The sequence below is a fragment of the Neophocaena asiaeorientalis genome, unplaced genomic scaffold (genome assembly GCF_003031525.2).
Source record: "Neophocaena asiaeorientalis asiaeorientalis breed wild unplaced genomic scaffold, Neophocaena_asiaeorientalis_V1.1 scaffold35, whole genome shotgun sequence".
In the NCBI taxonomy this organism is placed as follows: domain Eukaryota; kingdom Metazoa; phylum Chordata; class Mammalia; order Artiodactyla; family Phocoenidae; genus Neophocaena; species Neophocaena asiaeorientalis.
In genome coordinates this window covers 1,359,139-1,373,634 of record NW_020172984.1, presented here as the reverse complement: position 1 = coordinate 1,373,634, position 14,496 = coordinate 1,359,139, and the positions used below count along the sequence as shown (strand labels likewise).

Here is a 14,496-nt window from a genome sequence, read left to right as displayed (position 1 = left end):
GGGGCTGGAGCCCTCTCCACTGTGCAAGCAGTGGGCTGCTGATTAACGCAGGGAATAAATAACAGCAAGCTAATTATCTCCTGATTGCAGTTTGCCTCACTAACAAGGCCAGGCTGGAGTGGTGATGCAGAGGTTGATACTATTCCAAGCATGCTTCTGGGTTCAGGGAAATTTCCATGCCTTTCCAGTCTGGAGACACTTTCCCTTCCCAGACACTCTGGAGTTCTAAGTGGAGATGTTCCCACTCCTGCTTCACCTTGCGATTGAGCGACTCACCCCAGACAGATTGTGACAGACCCTGGTGGGTGATGGGAGCTGGCTTCTCATAGAAGCAGGGAAAGGCTTTCAGGGAGGCTTGGGGGTTGGCCAAGGTCATGGAGAGATGTGTCTTCAGAGACCACACTCTCAAGCACTTAGTATCCTAATTACATCTGCTTCTCCAACTGCTTGAACTGAGTGGTTCCCATCAGACCTGCAAACATAGTAGAAAAGTGCTAAGAGCACTGTTCTGGGGTCTAGTCCTAGCCCTGACTACCTCTGTGACCTTGGATATGCTCCTTAATTACTCAGGTCCTCAATTTCCTCTCTATGAAATGACAGTCAGGCATTTCTCTATGAAATGAAGGCTAGGCAAACCTTGGGGCTTTGCCCAACTCTAGAAATATGACTTTGTGACTTTACTCGGAAATTTAGACCGAGATATTGAGAAAGCTCCCAAGGCTTCTCATGTCCACATCTCCAGCCTGAGGTTTCCTTTCCCCCATATTATTGCATTGTTCCCCACTTTCCCCACCTTCTTGATCTGATTTCTCTAACTCTCTTGGTCTTGAAAAATTGTCTTGCCTGGAGGGAGGAAGGTGAGGAACGTCCTCTTCAGGAAGATGTAAGTTTCTAAAAGCCTGGACTGCGCTGACATGCTGAACAGCTATTCATAGCTGTCAGCCTATGAATAGCCAGGATGTAGAGGTGACCAGGAACTGCTGCTGGCCTCCTGTGTCAGGGGAAGAAATCAACTTGTCCCCAAGCCTTTCGGACCATCCCCAGACTTCGGGCCTTGTCACCACTGCCACACCAACCAGAGTCCACTTGTGGGAAATTGAAGGGCTGTCCTCTTTCACTGGGGAGACTCACCTCTACAGGGTGGGCAAGTCTCCTGTCAGAGGCCAGGTGTTAGGCAAACCAGGTGTTTTCATCTGCTGAAGATGCATCCATGAAACGGCAAATGTGGGCCACAGTCCCCTTGGGAAAGGGGAAGGGATAAAATGTTGGTCTAGTGTCATGCTTGCGCTAAAGAGGAAAATGTTATTTAACTTGGTCTGATCTGATGGGAAGAACACTCAGGTAGGGATCAGAAGGTCATATTCAACGTGATGCTTCATCACTTCTAAAGGGTAAACTTTGGCAATTAATTTACTTTCTGTATTAGTTAGAGTGAGCTAACTGACGTGACTAATAACCTCCAAGTCTCAGTTTCTTATCACAATACAAGTCAACATCACATTCACATAAGAGTTTAATGCAGATGTTCAGCTGATGGCCTTGCACAGGGTGATACAGGGACCTAGAACTGTCCATCTTGTGGCTCAGCCAACTGCTACAGGCTTTGGAATCCTCTAATGGATTCTCTGTATTCAGTCAGCAGATGGGGAAGAGACTTGGAGCCTGCAGAATTGTGTGGAAGGTGTTATGGGTCTAGAAGTGGCATTCATCACTTCTGCCCACATTCCACCGGCCAGAACTCAGTCATATGACCACATCTGATTGCAGGGGAGGCTGGGAAATGTAGTCAAGCTTGCACCCAGGAGGTAAAAACAAATGGTTTGGTAAACAACTAGTCTGACATACCTTCTTTGAAATTGTTTTCCTGAATTTATCAGTAGGGCAAAGGATCTCTACTTTGTCATCTTTACAAAGTTAGAATGAATATAAAATAAGAAAACAGATTATGAGAGAGCTTTAAAAATGCAGAATGGGGACTTCTCTGGTGGCTCAGTGGTTAAGAATCCGCCTGCCAATGCAGGGGACACAGGTTTGATCCCTGGTCTGGGAAGATCCCACATGCCGTGGAGCAACTAAGCCCATGCGCCACAACTACTGAGCCTGCGCTCTAGAGCCCGTGCTCCACAACAAAAAAAGCCCGCGCACCACAACGAAGAACAGTTCCTGCTCACTGCAACTAGAGAAAGCCTGCACGCAGCAACGAAGACCCAATGCAGCCAATAAATAAGTAAGTAAATAGAAAGTAACTTTTTTAAAAATGCAGAATGAAGAACACACATGTTATAATCTGTTTTTCAGATTAATCTAGAAATAACTTCATAAATACTGGCTCTATTACTCTATTAGAAACATTAAAGATGCTCTGTTATTGGAACAGATATCTTTAGGTTATAGGATGTGTCTGAATGACTGTGTAATTGATTTCAATATGTGATGAAGACACTTAAATAAATGCAATCCTTCAAAAAATTATAGAACGTGCCCTTCCTCTCCTCTTTCCCTTTGACATAGATGGAGGATTCAGTCAGCATAGCTAGTGTGGTCAGTGAGACTGGGGTCAAAATTTGGCCAGTGCAACCAGTATGTTTGCTGAGCCTGGGGCAGAGAAGATATCTCATATGATTAGGAGATTGGTTGCAAGTAGAGGACTTGAGAAAATAGGTAATATATTGAGGATAACGGGAGCTATATTTCTCACGGTTAGTGAAAGGAGTTACATTTATGGGAAGGAAATAAACCATCAGAATTAGGGTAATTAGTTTGAACCCATGTTTTAAACATAGATAAATAGGTGTAAGGGTGTGTGTGTGTGTGTGTGTGTGTGTGTGTGTGGTGTGTGTGTACATATATATTTCTAGTTCCATCTATTTAAAGGTCCTATAAGCAATGATACCTGAATAGCAGTGAACACACCAATCACTCTGATCTTTGTTTCTAAATTTTCCACTAAAAAGAGCCAGGACTGACCAGCCTAAAAATTACTAGATGAACCTAGAGCATCTTGTTGTGCTAGAAAGTAAGGAATTGTTCAAAGAATGATGGGAACAAAAGGATACATAATCCAGGGCTTCCCTGGTGGCGCAGTGGTGGAGAGTCTGCCTGCTGATGCGGGGGGCGCGGGTTTGTGCCCCGGTCCAGGAGGATCCCACGTGCTGCGGAGCAGCTGGGCCCGGGAGCCATGGCCGCTGGGCCTGCGCGTCCGGAGCCTGTGCTCTGCGGTGGAAGAGGCCGCGGCAGTGAGAGGCCCGTGTACAGCAAAAAAAAAAAAAAAGGATACATAATCCAGATGGAAGGGATACCCACTGGCCAAGTCTGGAACAATTTAGGCATCAAAGTAAATAATTTTGGCATTAGTATTCAGTACAGTAACCCATTGCATAAAATAGGAATGGTTGAGTTAATACAGATATGAATAAATACGTGGTGAGAAGGGAAGGCACTACCTTATATTAGAATGCCAATTGATAAATACAGAAAAGAGATAAAATTAGAAAATTACCATTTGGCAACCATCATAATAATAAATGATTTAGGCAAGAATCATCAATGAGTGCTAAATCCTGTGGGTGAAAATTTGATGAGGAACCAGTGTTTACGTGGTTTCAATGTATCTCCCCACAAATGCTTATTAACTGATAAGTACACGATACTTATAATTGAATTTACAGTGGAGAAACTTGGCTGACATGATCCTAACCAACTGATAAAAGTTAACGTCCTTGAAACAGGATGAATCAACATTTTTTGTCTCTTTGGAGATGAACCGAGAACACAGCATCATTTCTGTAGCATTCCTGACGAAAATGCATAACCTGAATCCACTCATAAGGCACCACCAGCCAAACCCAAATTGAGGGACATTCTATGAAACAACTGGATTATATTCTTCAAAAATACCAAGATCACGAAATATGAAGACAAGGAAAGGCCCTTCACCTCTCTGCGCCTCAGATAACAAATAGTATGTGTTTCCTAAGAGTGCCACGTGGCTTAAATAGTAATGAATGTGACAGTCTTTTGTAAGTTCTAAAATATGATACCAATTATAAATCATTAGTAGTATCTTTCTCCCAGAAAACTACAACTAATGAATGCAAAATTGTCCCTTCAGTCCAGACATTTCTCTTAGTTCTTCAACCAGTTACCATCGCAACGTTGTTATCCTCTGAGAGATTACTCCCTTAATGGACTGAGAACTGAGGAGGCCCAGCACCTGGGAAGGGGGACGGTTGATGGCGAATCCACGGATTTCCGTGGTGCGTCTGCCTGGGTCCTTGTGTGCTCGTGCTTGTGCGTGCACTCGTATCCTGGATGCTTCGATGTTAGGCGCCTTCTCCATGAGCAGAGGGACCCTGTGGGGACTGATGGATGCTGTTATAGATTCATCAACATCTGCTGGTGGGGCCTGGGTAATCCCTTCTAGAAGGCAACGCCCTTTGCTTCTGTCATTCCCCACAAAACTTGTGTACACAACGTTGTGAGACAATCCACCCTCTGGCAACTTAGGAATCAGTGTCCTAATGCCACCCACTGTAGAGGTGCCGACAGACAGCAGCGCGGGGTAATGAAGATCATCATTCCTGTTTTGTACATTTTCCGAAGCCTCTCACAGACATTCCCCCTGTGAGCCTTAAAGCTGCAGCAACCTGTGAAGCACATATTGCTCTCTGCATCTTGTCACAGATCAGGAAAGTCTAATGATCAGAGAGACCAGGCCTTGCCCCAGTCTACAAGGCTAGTAAATGGCACCCACGTGACACCCGGCCAGGACTCTCCTCATCATGGACACTCTGACAGGAGATGGTTCAGCGTTGGTGCCTCTCTAGCTCCCTTTCCGGCCTCGGGGGGCTGGTTCCTGTGCCCTTGGCTTCTCAGAGCTCTTCTGCCACAAGAGCCCCACCTGAAGCACCCTATGCTAGGGCTCTCTCTCCAGGCCGTCTTGCCACCACGTTCTGGCTAGAACCACGGGCGTTCAGCATCTTAGCCCCTGCTGCTTAAGGCTGTCATTCCCTCTTCTGGAGTCCAAGGACGAGACAACGAGCATGAGGCCATCCTGACAATGGCCCCGGGGAGGCTGGCCCCAGGAGCTCATTTGTGTGCCCTTTCGATGCTGGGGCCAGGTGCTGTGTCATCTCCAAGTCCATGTAGACATTTCTTTCCTCACCATGCCGGCAGAAGGAGCAATACTTAATTTCTTCCAGTTCGCTCTATCCCTGTGGGTCAGGCTGGAGGAAGTTCAGCAAGGCCAGGTTATCACCAGATGCCCTCTGCCCTCAGCACCTCTTGGACCCAGACAGACAGATGGATCAACATCAGACACAGCAGAGCCCAGCCGGTCTGTGCTTGATCAGATCCCTTTGGTAGCAGTTGCTCCCGACCTGATGGAGGCTCACGGGAGAAGGGGCTGCTTCTGGCAGCAGTGGTGACCAACCTGCATTCTGATTGGCTCTGAGAGGCCTGAGAAAGAGGGTGCACTCTGGGTTTGCTAGGGATGGATTTGTTGGGATGTGCTGGATGGGTCAAGGGTGATCCACTAGACACTGATCAGTGGCTTTTGGAACTTACAGCCAAGGCCCCACGGTGGAGTAGAACCAACACTGATCACCTGGGAGTTGGCAAACCCAGTCTCAGATCTGCTCTCACCAGCTGGGCGTCCTTGAGCAAATCGCTTCTGCTCATTGAGACACAGTTTCCTCATCCATGACGCGAGGAGTACATTTTAGGGGCCCTCTCTCCTTTGTGCCCTTCTAGTTAAACCAGTCTGCCAGCCTCTTCAAGCCTAGCAGGAACTCAAGTCTGGAGTTCAGGCCTCTGACTCCCAGGCTCAGTTCACTGCTGATTCTGGAAACAGAGGCTAGGGCAGGATGTTTGGGGAGCAGAGGGCACGGCACATCCTGGCCTCTGTTCAGCGGGGTAGGGGAACTGCTCAGGAAACTAGCAGCTGGACCCATGGTGGTGCTGGGGGTGGAGTGGCATAAAGGCAGGATGGAGGGGAGCCTGGTGGTTCCCACAACTCTACTGGTGGCCTGAGGACGTATGACTGAGAGTCCCCGGGGCTGCATTAGAACTCATACAGAACAAACAGGAAAGGAACAGAGAGAACCAGAGTGAAGCCCTGATAGTAGTCAGCCAGGCAGAGAGAGCTTAAGGCAGGTTAGAGTTTGCTTTCTCTTTCTGTAAACTGAGAAGTGTGGCTTGGGATATTCTGGAGGTCTTGACACTTCCTAACTCCATAAGTAAAAAGCCAGTTCATTAAATAAAGCTGAACTCCCCTCTGACAGTGGGCCTCCTGGGGTCAGGCCGTGTGGGCACTTTTCCTCCTGCCTTAGGTCCCACCCAGCTGACCTGCTTCCCTCCCTCCTTTTACCACCTGCCGTTCCCCAAGTTTTGGAGCATCCCCTCCCATCTCCCCACCCCGCAGGAAACCGAACCCGGCTAAGCCCAGGGGCAAAGACAGGTGGGCCCCAGGCCAGCAGAAACAGCTGCTTTAGGTGTCAACTTGCTGCGAGGGTGGGAGGAGCTGGACTTTTAAGGTCTCCTCGGAGACCAGCATGGGTAACCTGAACCTCTTTCTTGTCCTTCTAATCCCCTGAGAGAGAAGACTCAGAGGGTCCCCGCAGGCCAGATCAGGGTCAGGTCAGAGTCTGTCTCTCCAGCCTCCAGGCTGGAAGGAGCTGAGCTTTGTGTATGAATTCCAAGGAGCTCGGCTCACAGGCAGGCAGCCCCGGAGAGAAGCACAGCCTGGAGCACGGAAGGAGGCAGCCACTAGGCGCTTCCCCCCACAGACAGACGGGGTATTGATCCTGCTGGCATGCCCCCTCCCTGTCTCCACTTCATGGTGCAGCTAATGGCCTGGAAAAAACTGGCCAGCTGTTCCCCAGCTGTGACATAATGAGCTCAGGGACGATCAATGCCCATTCCAGTCTCTAATTAGGCCAGGGAGCTGGCTGGGGTGAGAGTGTGGCCTGTTTCCTGAGGGCACCACTTCCACTCCAGTCCCCAGCTGCTGTCTGCTGGCAGCCACCTGTGCCCACGCATCTGTGCCCTGGAGGAGGGGGCAGGGCCATCGAGTGGCCCTGGGGAATCTTCTGACCCAGAGCTCCTTCTCTAGCAGCAGAAGTAGGGACTCCATAACCAGTAGGGGTGGATAGGCTGGTGGGGAGGACCTGGCCTACACGTGAAGCTCCAGACCCCCAGCTTCCTGTCACATCCTCTCTGTCTGGGTCTGCCACTCTGTACAGTGGCCTTCAATCCCAACTCTCTAACTCCCTGCCCCGGAGACCCTGCCCAGGACCCTCCCCACTACTGGTCCTGGTTGCCTAAGCCTGTGGCTGCAAGGAAGAGGCTGGTAGCAAGTTTGGCTCCTAGCCCAGCCTCCCTCTGCTATTTATACCCTCAGTCCAGAGAGGGATGGATCAGATTCTCACTGTACTCACTGCAGAGGAGGAAGTGAGGGTGGAGAGAGAGATGGGAAAGGAAAGGTGTACACTGAGGCAAAGAAACAGAGAGGTGGGGGAGCAGAGGCCCAGGGCAAAGAGGCTCTGAGACTTGGAGAGTTCTGAGAACAGGCTAGGGAGAGCAGATGAGAGAGATAAAACGAGGGAAGCCTAATAAGAGACAGAAAAGGTAGAAATGGGGCCATCAGGGAAGAAAGAGAAGCTGGGATACAAGTAGCAGGACACACCCTGTGCTGAGTGGGGTCAGGCCCCAGGTGTCCGATCAGATGCCCCATCAGGAAGCTGAGGTGCTTGGGGAGAGTGTGTCCAGGGGCCTGGTGTGAAATGACAGGAGTCAGGAGACACTGCCTGGGGACAAAGAGGCACAGGGAACAGAGCTGGTCTGGAGGGATAGGGGGTGGGCCGGGAGTCCAGAGACGGGAAGGTCAGGCAGGGACCCTCTCCTAGATTCAAACTTTGAGCTTTGCTTTTGGGGGATGAGGGTATGGGCTGGAAGCAGGAGTCAGAGCAATGTGGGGAGAAGGGCAGAAGGTGACTGTTGCGGGGTTTGAAGTGAAAAGGCCAAGGTTAGGGGTCTAGGCTTTCTGCAGCCTCCACTTTGGGGCTGTCCAATCTGGCCCCATGGTTTTTGGGTAGCCTAGGTCTGGGAGGGGACACTGTTCAGCCAGCCTCCAGCCCTCCTACCATTCACACAGTCACACACAAACCATTCAGATGGAGCCCTTTAGAGGGGTCTTTCTGGGGCCCAGCTGATGCTGGTTATCCCCTCTTGGGTCCCTTCCCAGTCCTAGGACGGAATCTCTTTCTGACTGTAATTCCCATAGGAATGACCTGGTTTGTGGAGAGCAGATGTGCCCACTGCTATTTCCTGCACCCAGCCCCTTACCCCCAGGGCCTGAATCTCTCAAGCTGCCAGGGCCCTGGAGAGAGAAGCCACTTGAGGACAGCAGCTGTGACTCAGACTCAAAATCGAGAGCTGCAAAGGACCTTAGAGAGCATATACACGTCTAGTCCAATCCTCATTTGGAGCTTGGGCTCAGAGAAGCGAGGAGAGTAGCCCCAAGTGCACTGCTCACTTATGCAGGTGCAACCTCTGGACTCTGAGTTCAGTGCTCCTTCCAGGATGCCAGCCTGCTCATCTCTTCCTACCCAACTCCTAGGAGTAGGAGGGATTTTCTCTTGGGAGCCTTGGCCCTCTTGCCTGGTCCTCCAAGCCAAGATTGTGGGAGGTCAGGTGAAAATTCGGGTCCCACAGGACAGCAAGTGCCCCAGGAGGGATAAAGCCGGTGAGGTTTGGAGGTGAGAAGCCTCTACCTGGAAACCGCAATCAACTCTTTGCAGCTCTGTGGCCAACACTTCCCTCTTGTGGTTTCTGACTGTCAGGGCGGCCTAGAGGCCCTGAAATGTAGCAGTTGGTGTCTTCTCTCCAGCCCAGGGTCCCCCGCCCCCAGGGCTGATTTTGACCCTCCAGGCCTACCCTTCCAGGCTAGGGCATCTGAAAGACTAAGCTTTCACACACCATTCTGCAACAGAGTCCTCAGGTAGGTGATGGAGGGCTGACCATCGGCCCCACCCCCACCCCAAGGGGCCACTCACAGTCCATCTCTCCATCCTTAAGGAGCACTGGGTCTGGGAGTCTGGACCTTCCTTGGCCGTGGGGACATGAGAGTTGGATGGGGTGTGGGGGGGTCCTGTGGGTCACGAATGCAGGGAGAGGACTTTGGAGGAAAGAACACTGTCTGGCAAAGAGGCCATAGGGCCCGTATCCTTGTGCTCAGCTGTGCCCAGCCTGGAGAAGGAAGGGTCAGGTTACCCTAGGGCTCAGTTGGGCGGGCGGGGCTGAGTACACGTTGCTTAGGGAGACTGTTCCAGAGATGTAGAGCAGGGGCGCCCCCTAGAGTCAGAGACCAGGCACTGCTGGGAGTGCTTTGTGGACCCCAGGTTGGGAAACCCAGCTCAACTCTTTGGTCTTAGGTCAGAGCCCAGGACCTGACAATGAGCTGGGCAGCTGGGCAGCCCGCTTCGGAATGAGCAGCTGCGTGGTCCAGGGTGCCCTGTCCCTGCAGATCATTCTGGGCAGCTTCTTATGACACCATGAATCTAGAAGGGAGAATTTCCAGGCACTCAAGTTACCGCTCCATCCTTCACCTCCCCCACAGAATGGACATGCAGGTCACGAGGGAGAGCCCCACCTGGGACTCATGGGTATCATTTGGTCTCTACATCACTTCATCTCTGACGGCCCTGAGTTCACCCTGTCATATGGTCACAGGCACTATCTCCTTGATGACCTATGTGTTTTTTCTCCTCTCTCTAGGCCTGAATGCTAAGGAAAATTCCCAGCCTTGAGTTCATCCCCTCACTCTGGAACTTGTGGATTCAGTAAATACTTGTCAACTGACTCACTAAAAGACCAGAGATGGGCACATCTGTGGCCCTATGTTTCCCTGATTAGTTTTCAGTCAAACTGGACAACTTATCGTGCCCTGTCTCCATAAACCTGCTCGTCTCCACATTTTTGCTAGACCTGCTCCTTCCACCTGAACTGCTCTCCTCCTCTCCTCTTTCAACTACTTACAGTTTAAATCCTACCCCTCCTTTAAGACCCATGCCACTTCCTTCAGGAAGCCTTCCCATATTTCCTGAGGGAGTGGGCTAACTTTTTCCTTTGAATCTCCATGGCACTTTGACTCTCCTTTGAAGGTTATAACCTGCTTCATCTCCATTCTAGATTGTAAGCACCAAGAGGGCAATGTTTATATTTGTTTCACCTTCGTACCATTTCTCTTACCCCCTAAACCGAGCTTTGCATATAGAAAGTGCTCAGTAAACATTCTTGAATCGAGTGACATGAAGCCTGCAGTTTGGGCTGCTGGGAGCTACAGGAGGTGGGAATGGGATGCTCTGAGGCTTCAGGCGATGATGGGAGTGTGCTCAGGACAGGGAGGCAAGGACTGTACGGGGAGGTGAGTGGGGTGGCTGGGCCTCCTTGGACCCTTGCCTGGGGAGGAGGAACACTTTAGTGAAGAGAACAGGCAGGTGGGAGGGCCTTGGAGATGTGGTAGGTTGAGGAAGGGAGCCTGGTATTGGGGAAAGTTCAGGTTTGCCCCAGCACCAGGTATGACAGACCTCCAGCTATCCTGAGTGACAAGCAAAAAAAAGTGGGGATAGAAATCTGGAGACTTAGATTCTGGTCATTTCTCCTTCACCCTCTAGCTGTGTAGCCTTGGGCAACTTACTTCCTGTCTCTGGGTCTAATCATCTGTAAAATAGTTACCTGACCTCCTATGACCCTTGCAGCTCTGCTCTTCTGACTCCAGCTGGGGGTTCTGAAGTAGAGGGGTAATGATTAGTGGGAATTTGTACATGATCCCCCTCAGGCCTAAGCACCATCTAGGTCCTAGACCAGAGAAGGTGACAGAGTGCAAAGCCATGAAGAAGGAGGCATGTGGGCTGAGTCAGCTGTGGCCTGACTCAGAGGATGTGGAGGAGGGCAGCAGGGAGAGAAAACACTCCCGACTCAGGGTAAGTAAAGTGTCCAGTTATCAGGCTCCAGGGAAGGGTTTTCAGGGACCCTCACTTTCCTTTGCTGTGCTTCCCTGTCCTCTTCCTTTTCCTAACCCCAGACTCAGTAAATAGAGATCTGGGATTTAAATCCCAGCTGCCCAGCTGTGTGGCTCTGAGAAAGTCACTTAACCTCTCTGAGCCTCAGTTTCCACGTGTATAAGTGGAGTTATTAAAACTAACTCAGAAAATTGTTGTGAAATTTCTCCTGTGAAAGTGCCTTGTTCTAGGGCTACTGCTAGATCTCCCTCCCTCCCCAAGTCTGGAAAAGGGCAACTGGTACAGATCGGCCCTCAAGCCACAGGGCAAACCGTTAATGTTAATGGCGCTTTTTAGGTACACCGGGGGTGGGGTGGGGCACGTGGAGGAGCAGGCTGATGCTGAGGAGGTTGGATGGTAAGAACAGGCAGAGGGCTATTGCCCAAGCAGCCCCTGATGCTAGTGAGGAAGGGCCACTCTCCCTGGAGACCTATTTATTGTGCAATTATCAAAGGCCCAGCAGCTCTCTGGGAATTTTTCTTTGGGGATCCAGCATTGAGCCCCAGCTGATGGATGGGGGTGTGTGGGCAGCATGGGGAAGACTCCCCCGTCTCATAGCAGGCCTGGCCTGCACATGCACTGTGGGTGTTCCTGTCACTCTTTTGAGCCTGGTTCATCCAAGGCCCCCAGTTTCTAATCTGGTTGGGAAAGATTTATTTTTGGGTCCCTGTAACCTAGCAATGGGCTCACATGACCAGTGGCAGCTGCAGCCTGAATATACTGTTGGATCTTGGCTCCTGGCAGGGGGTGTAGGCCAGACTGTGGGGGAATAAAGGGAATGGAAAGGCTTTCACCTCTGCTTTCCTCTGACTCCCTCCTCAGCCCCTCAGCTTGGTCACAGATGGTGGGCAGGGGGGTGGCTGCCTGGGGAGCAGGCGTGGCTGGAGCTGGCACAGGGGGCTCTGGACGGCCGGGTGCTGAGCTGCGGTGGGGAGGTCCCAGCTGTGAGCCTGCTCTCCACATGGGGAGGGTTGGGTGTCCATGTGGATGGCGGTGGGTGCAGGGAGGGCGCCATGCTGGCGTCCTGGGGGGCGAGGCCAGTCTTTGTTGTGGGATCTCAGGGACACCCCTGGTGGATGCTGGAATCCCAACATCCGGCTTCTTTCCTTTGTTCCCTGTTAAATTGTTAATATTCCTGGGAGAGAGAACACATTAAGCTGCTATCAGTGTGAATGGATTTGTCAGCCTCTTTCCTGAGAGCAGGCTTTGACAGATGCAGAGAGAGCAGAGGAGGGCAGTGGATGCTACTGAGCAGGCGAGGGGCTGCAGGGAGAAGGCTGTGGGCACATAAAGACCATTCGAGAGACTATTGAATACATGGATGGGCAAATGAAATATAAACTTGGTCCCCTTCAAGGTCTCATCTTGAGGAGGCAGGAAAGAGTGGGAGGGGACATAGTCCTGTCAAGAGGTGGGCAAGGGTAGGGCAGGGCTGCACGGAGAAAGTTTGGGATGGAGAAATCAGACCTCAGCACCAAGGGCTCCACCGCGATCCTGAGGAGAGGGGTACCCCTGCCCCCAACCTGTAACAGGAGCCCACTCCTGGGTATGCATGCAGTATGGTGGGCCATGGACCTCTGATGTGGCTTGTGGGACCACCTCCAGTTTCTCCACCTTGGCCTTCCCACCTCCTCCACTGTGCTAAGTTCTAGAAGGAGGGATTGGCAGGGTGGGGTGGGAGGATGTAATGTCAATAGCTACTCCAAACCCTGAGTTCATTTAATGAGATGTTGCATAAAAAGTCCTCCCCAGATTGGGCCCTCAAGAGCTAGTGTCATCATCATCTTTGTTATTCTTGTTATCAGCTGCCTCCAAGCCAGGATAGACAGTTTTTCCTCTCCTTCTGCCTCTTCTGAGCCAAGATGACCTCCAGCAACTGAGAAGATGCTCTAGGATCCCCTGCCTCTTTGCAACCACCTTTCCCAAAGGCTCTCTGGGAGGGGCCTCAGGACCTGGAGACTGCCCGCTGGCCACCACACCAGTTGTTTGACCAGCCAGGGTACTAGCTCCCCCAAGCCGGAGAAGCAGGCTATGTATTATAGGCTTCCTATCCCTATTAGATAAGCTAGGAAGTGAAGAATGTTTGTCCATTTTATAGATAGAAAGATTAAGGCACAGATGGCCAATTCACAGGCTAAGGTCTTACTATAAACCAATAGAGTAGAGCCCAATTAGAACCAAGGATTCCTGACCAATCCAGTGCTTTTTTTTTCTTTTTTTCCTTTGGCCATGCCGCGCAGCTTGTGGGATCTTATTTCCCCGGCCAAGGATCAAACCCAGGCCCCAGCCATGAGAGTGCTGAGTCCTAACCACTGGACTGCCTGGGAATTCCCTCCAGCGCTCTTTCTATAATCCTGTTCTGATGAGCCCGAATTCTCTCTGGTTCTTTGTGGATCTTTGGAAGGGGGCCATGTCAGTCTGAGCTGGGCTTCTGCAGGAATGATGTGGGTGCTGATCAGGGATAGACTTCACCTGATCACAGAAGGTTTGATGCCAAGATGATCTTGCCCACATGATAGCACAAGGTTTGACAAAAATCACTTTGCTGTCTTCAGGTTCTCATTTGACATTTTAATTAGATTTCCCTGTATTCAGGTATATCTAATTTTGTTTTAGGCTGTTTCCTAGAAGGTAGTGGCCATTTCTATGGAATTGGCTTTAGGGCCTCAGCCCAGAGTCTCATGTCAGGCCTCCAGGGAAGCCATGGGGGCAGGGGGAAAGGAGTAAATGCTTTGGCTTCAAACAAACCTGGGTTCAAATATTGGCTCTGGTATTTACTAGCTATGTGACCTGGGCAAAGTCACTTCACCCGGGGTACCCATTTCCTCATCTGTAAAATAAGGTGAGTAATGGCTGCCTCATAGAACTGGTGTGAGGATTGAAGGTCTCGTATGTAAAGGGGCTGGCACTCGTAAGAGCTCAAGAAAGGGTGGCTGGGATATTGGAGATCACAGGGTCGGGTCTGGGCTGGTCAGTGGCCTCTTTGTTGTTGACCTGGGGCAGCCACCTTGCCCCCTCTGAGTTTCCTGGGTGATTCATTGTTCTTACGGCTCTTTGGTTTGGGTCTGGTAAACAATTCCAGAATTCCCTTTCTTCCCTTTTAGAGACAGAGGGAGTTCCCGTATAGGTGAGTCTCAGGGAAGAGGGCTCTGGAGTAGATATTATGCCTGAATTCCTTGTCTAGGCTCATGGCTCTGCCATGCGTGGCTTTGGGCAATCTCTTGACCTCTCTGGGCCTCACAAATATGGGTGCCTTGGCCTGTAGGATGTCTTACAGCTCTACAATGTTAGGATCCTATCCTTGGGTGTCAGTCCTAATCCTGGGGGGAGCTGTTTTCTTTAAGATTTTTTTTTTTTTTTGCGATACGCGGGCCTCTCACCGTTGTGGCCTCTCCCGTTGCGGAGCACAGGCTCCGGACGTGCAGGCTCAGCGGCC

General features: G+C 50.9%; 1 protein-coding gene across 1 annotated transcript in view; it reads left to right on the top strand.

The window, feature by feature from the left end:
- Window positions 1-10,379: 10,379 nt before the first annotated feature.
- Window positions 10,380-14,496, top strand: part of GPR61 (G protein-coupled receptor 61) — a 13,609-nt gene continuing 9,492 nt past the window's right edge. Inside the window, 2 exon segments of the mRNA XM_024742106.1 lie at window positions 10,380-10,423; window positions 10,838-10,982. Coding sequence (XP_024597874.1) covers window positions 10,380-10,423; window positions 10,838-10,982 — 189 coding nt within the window.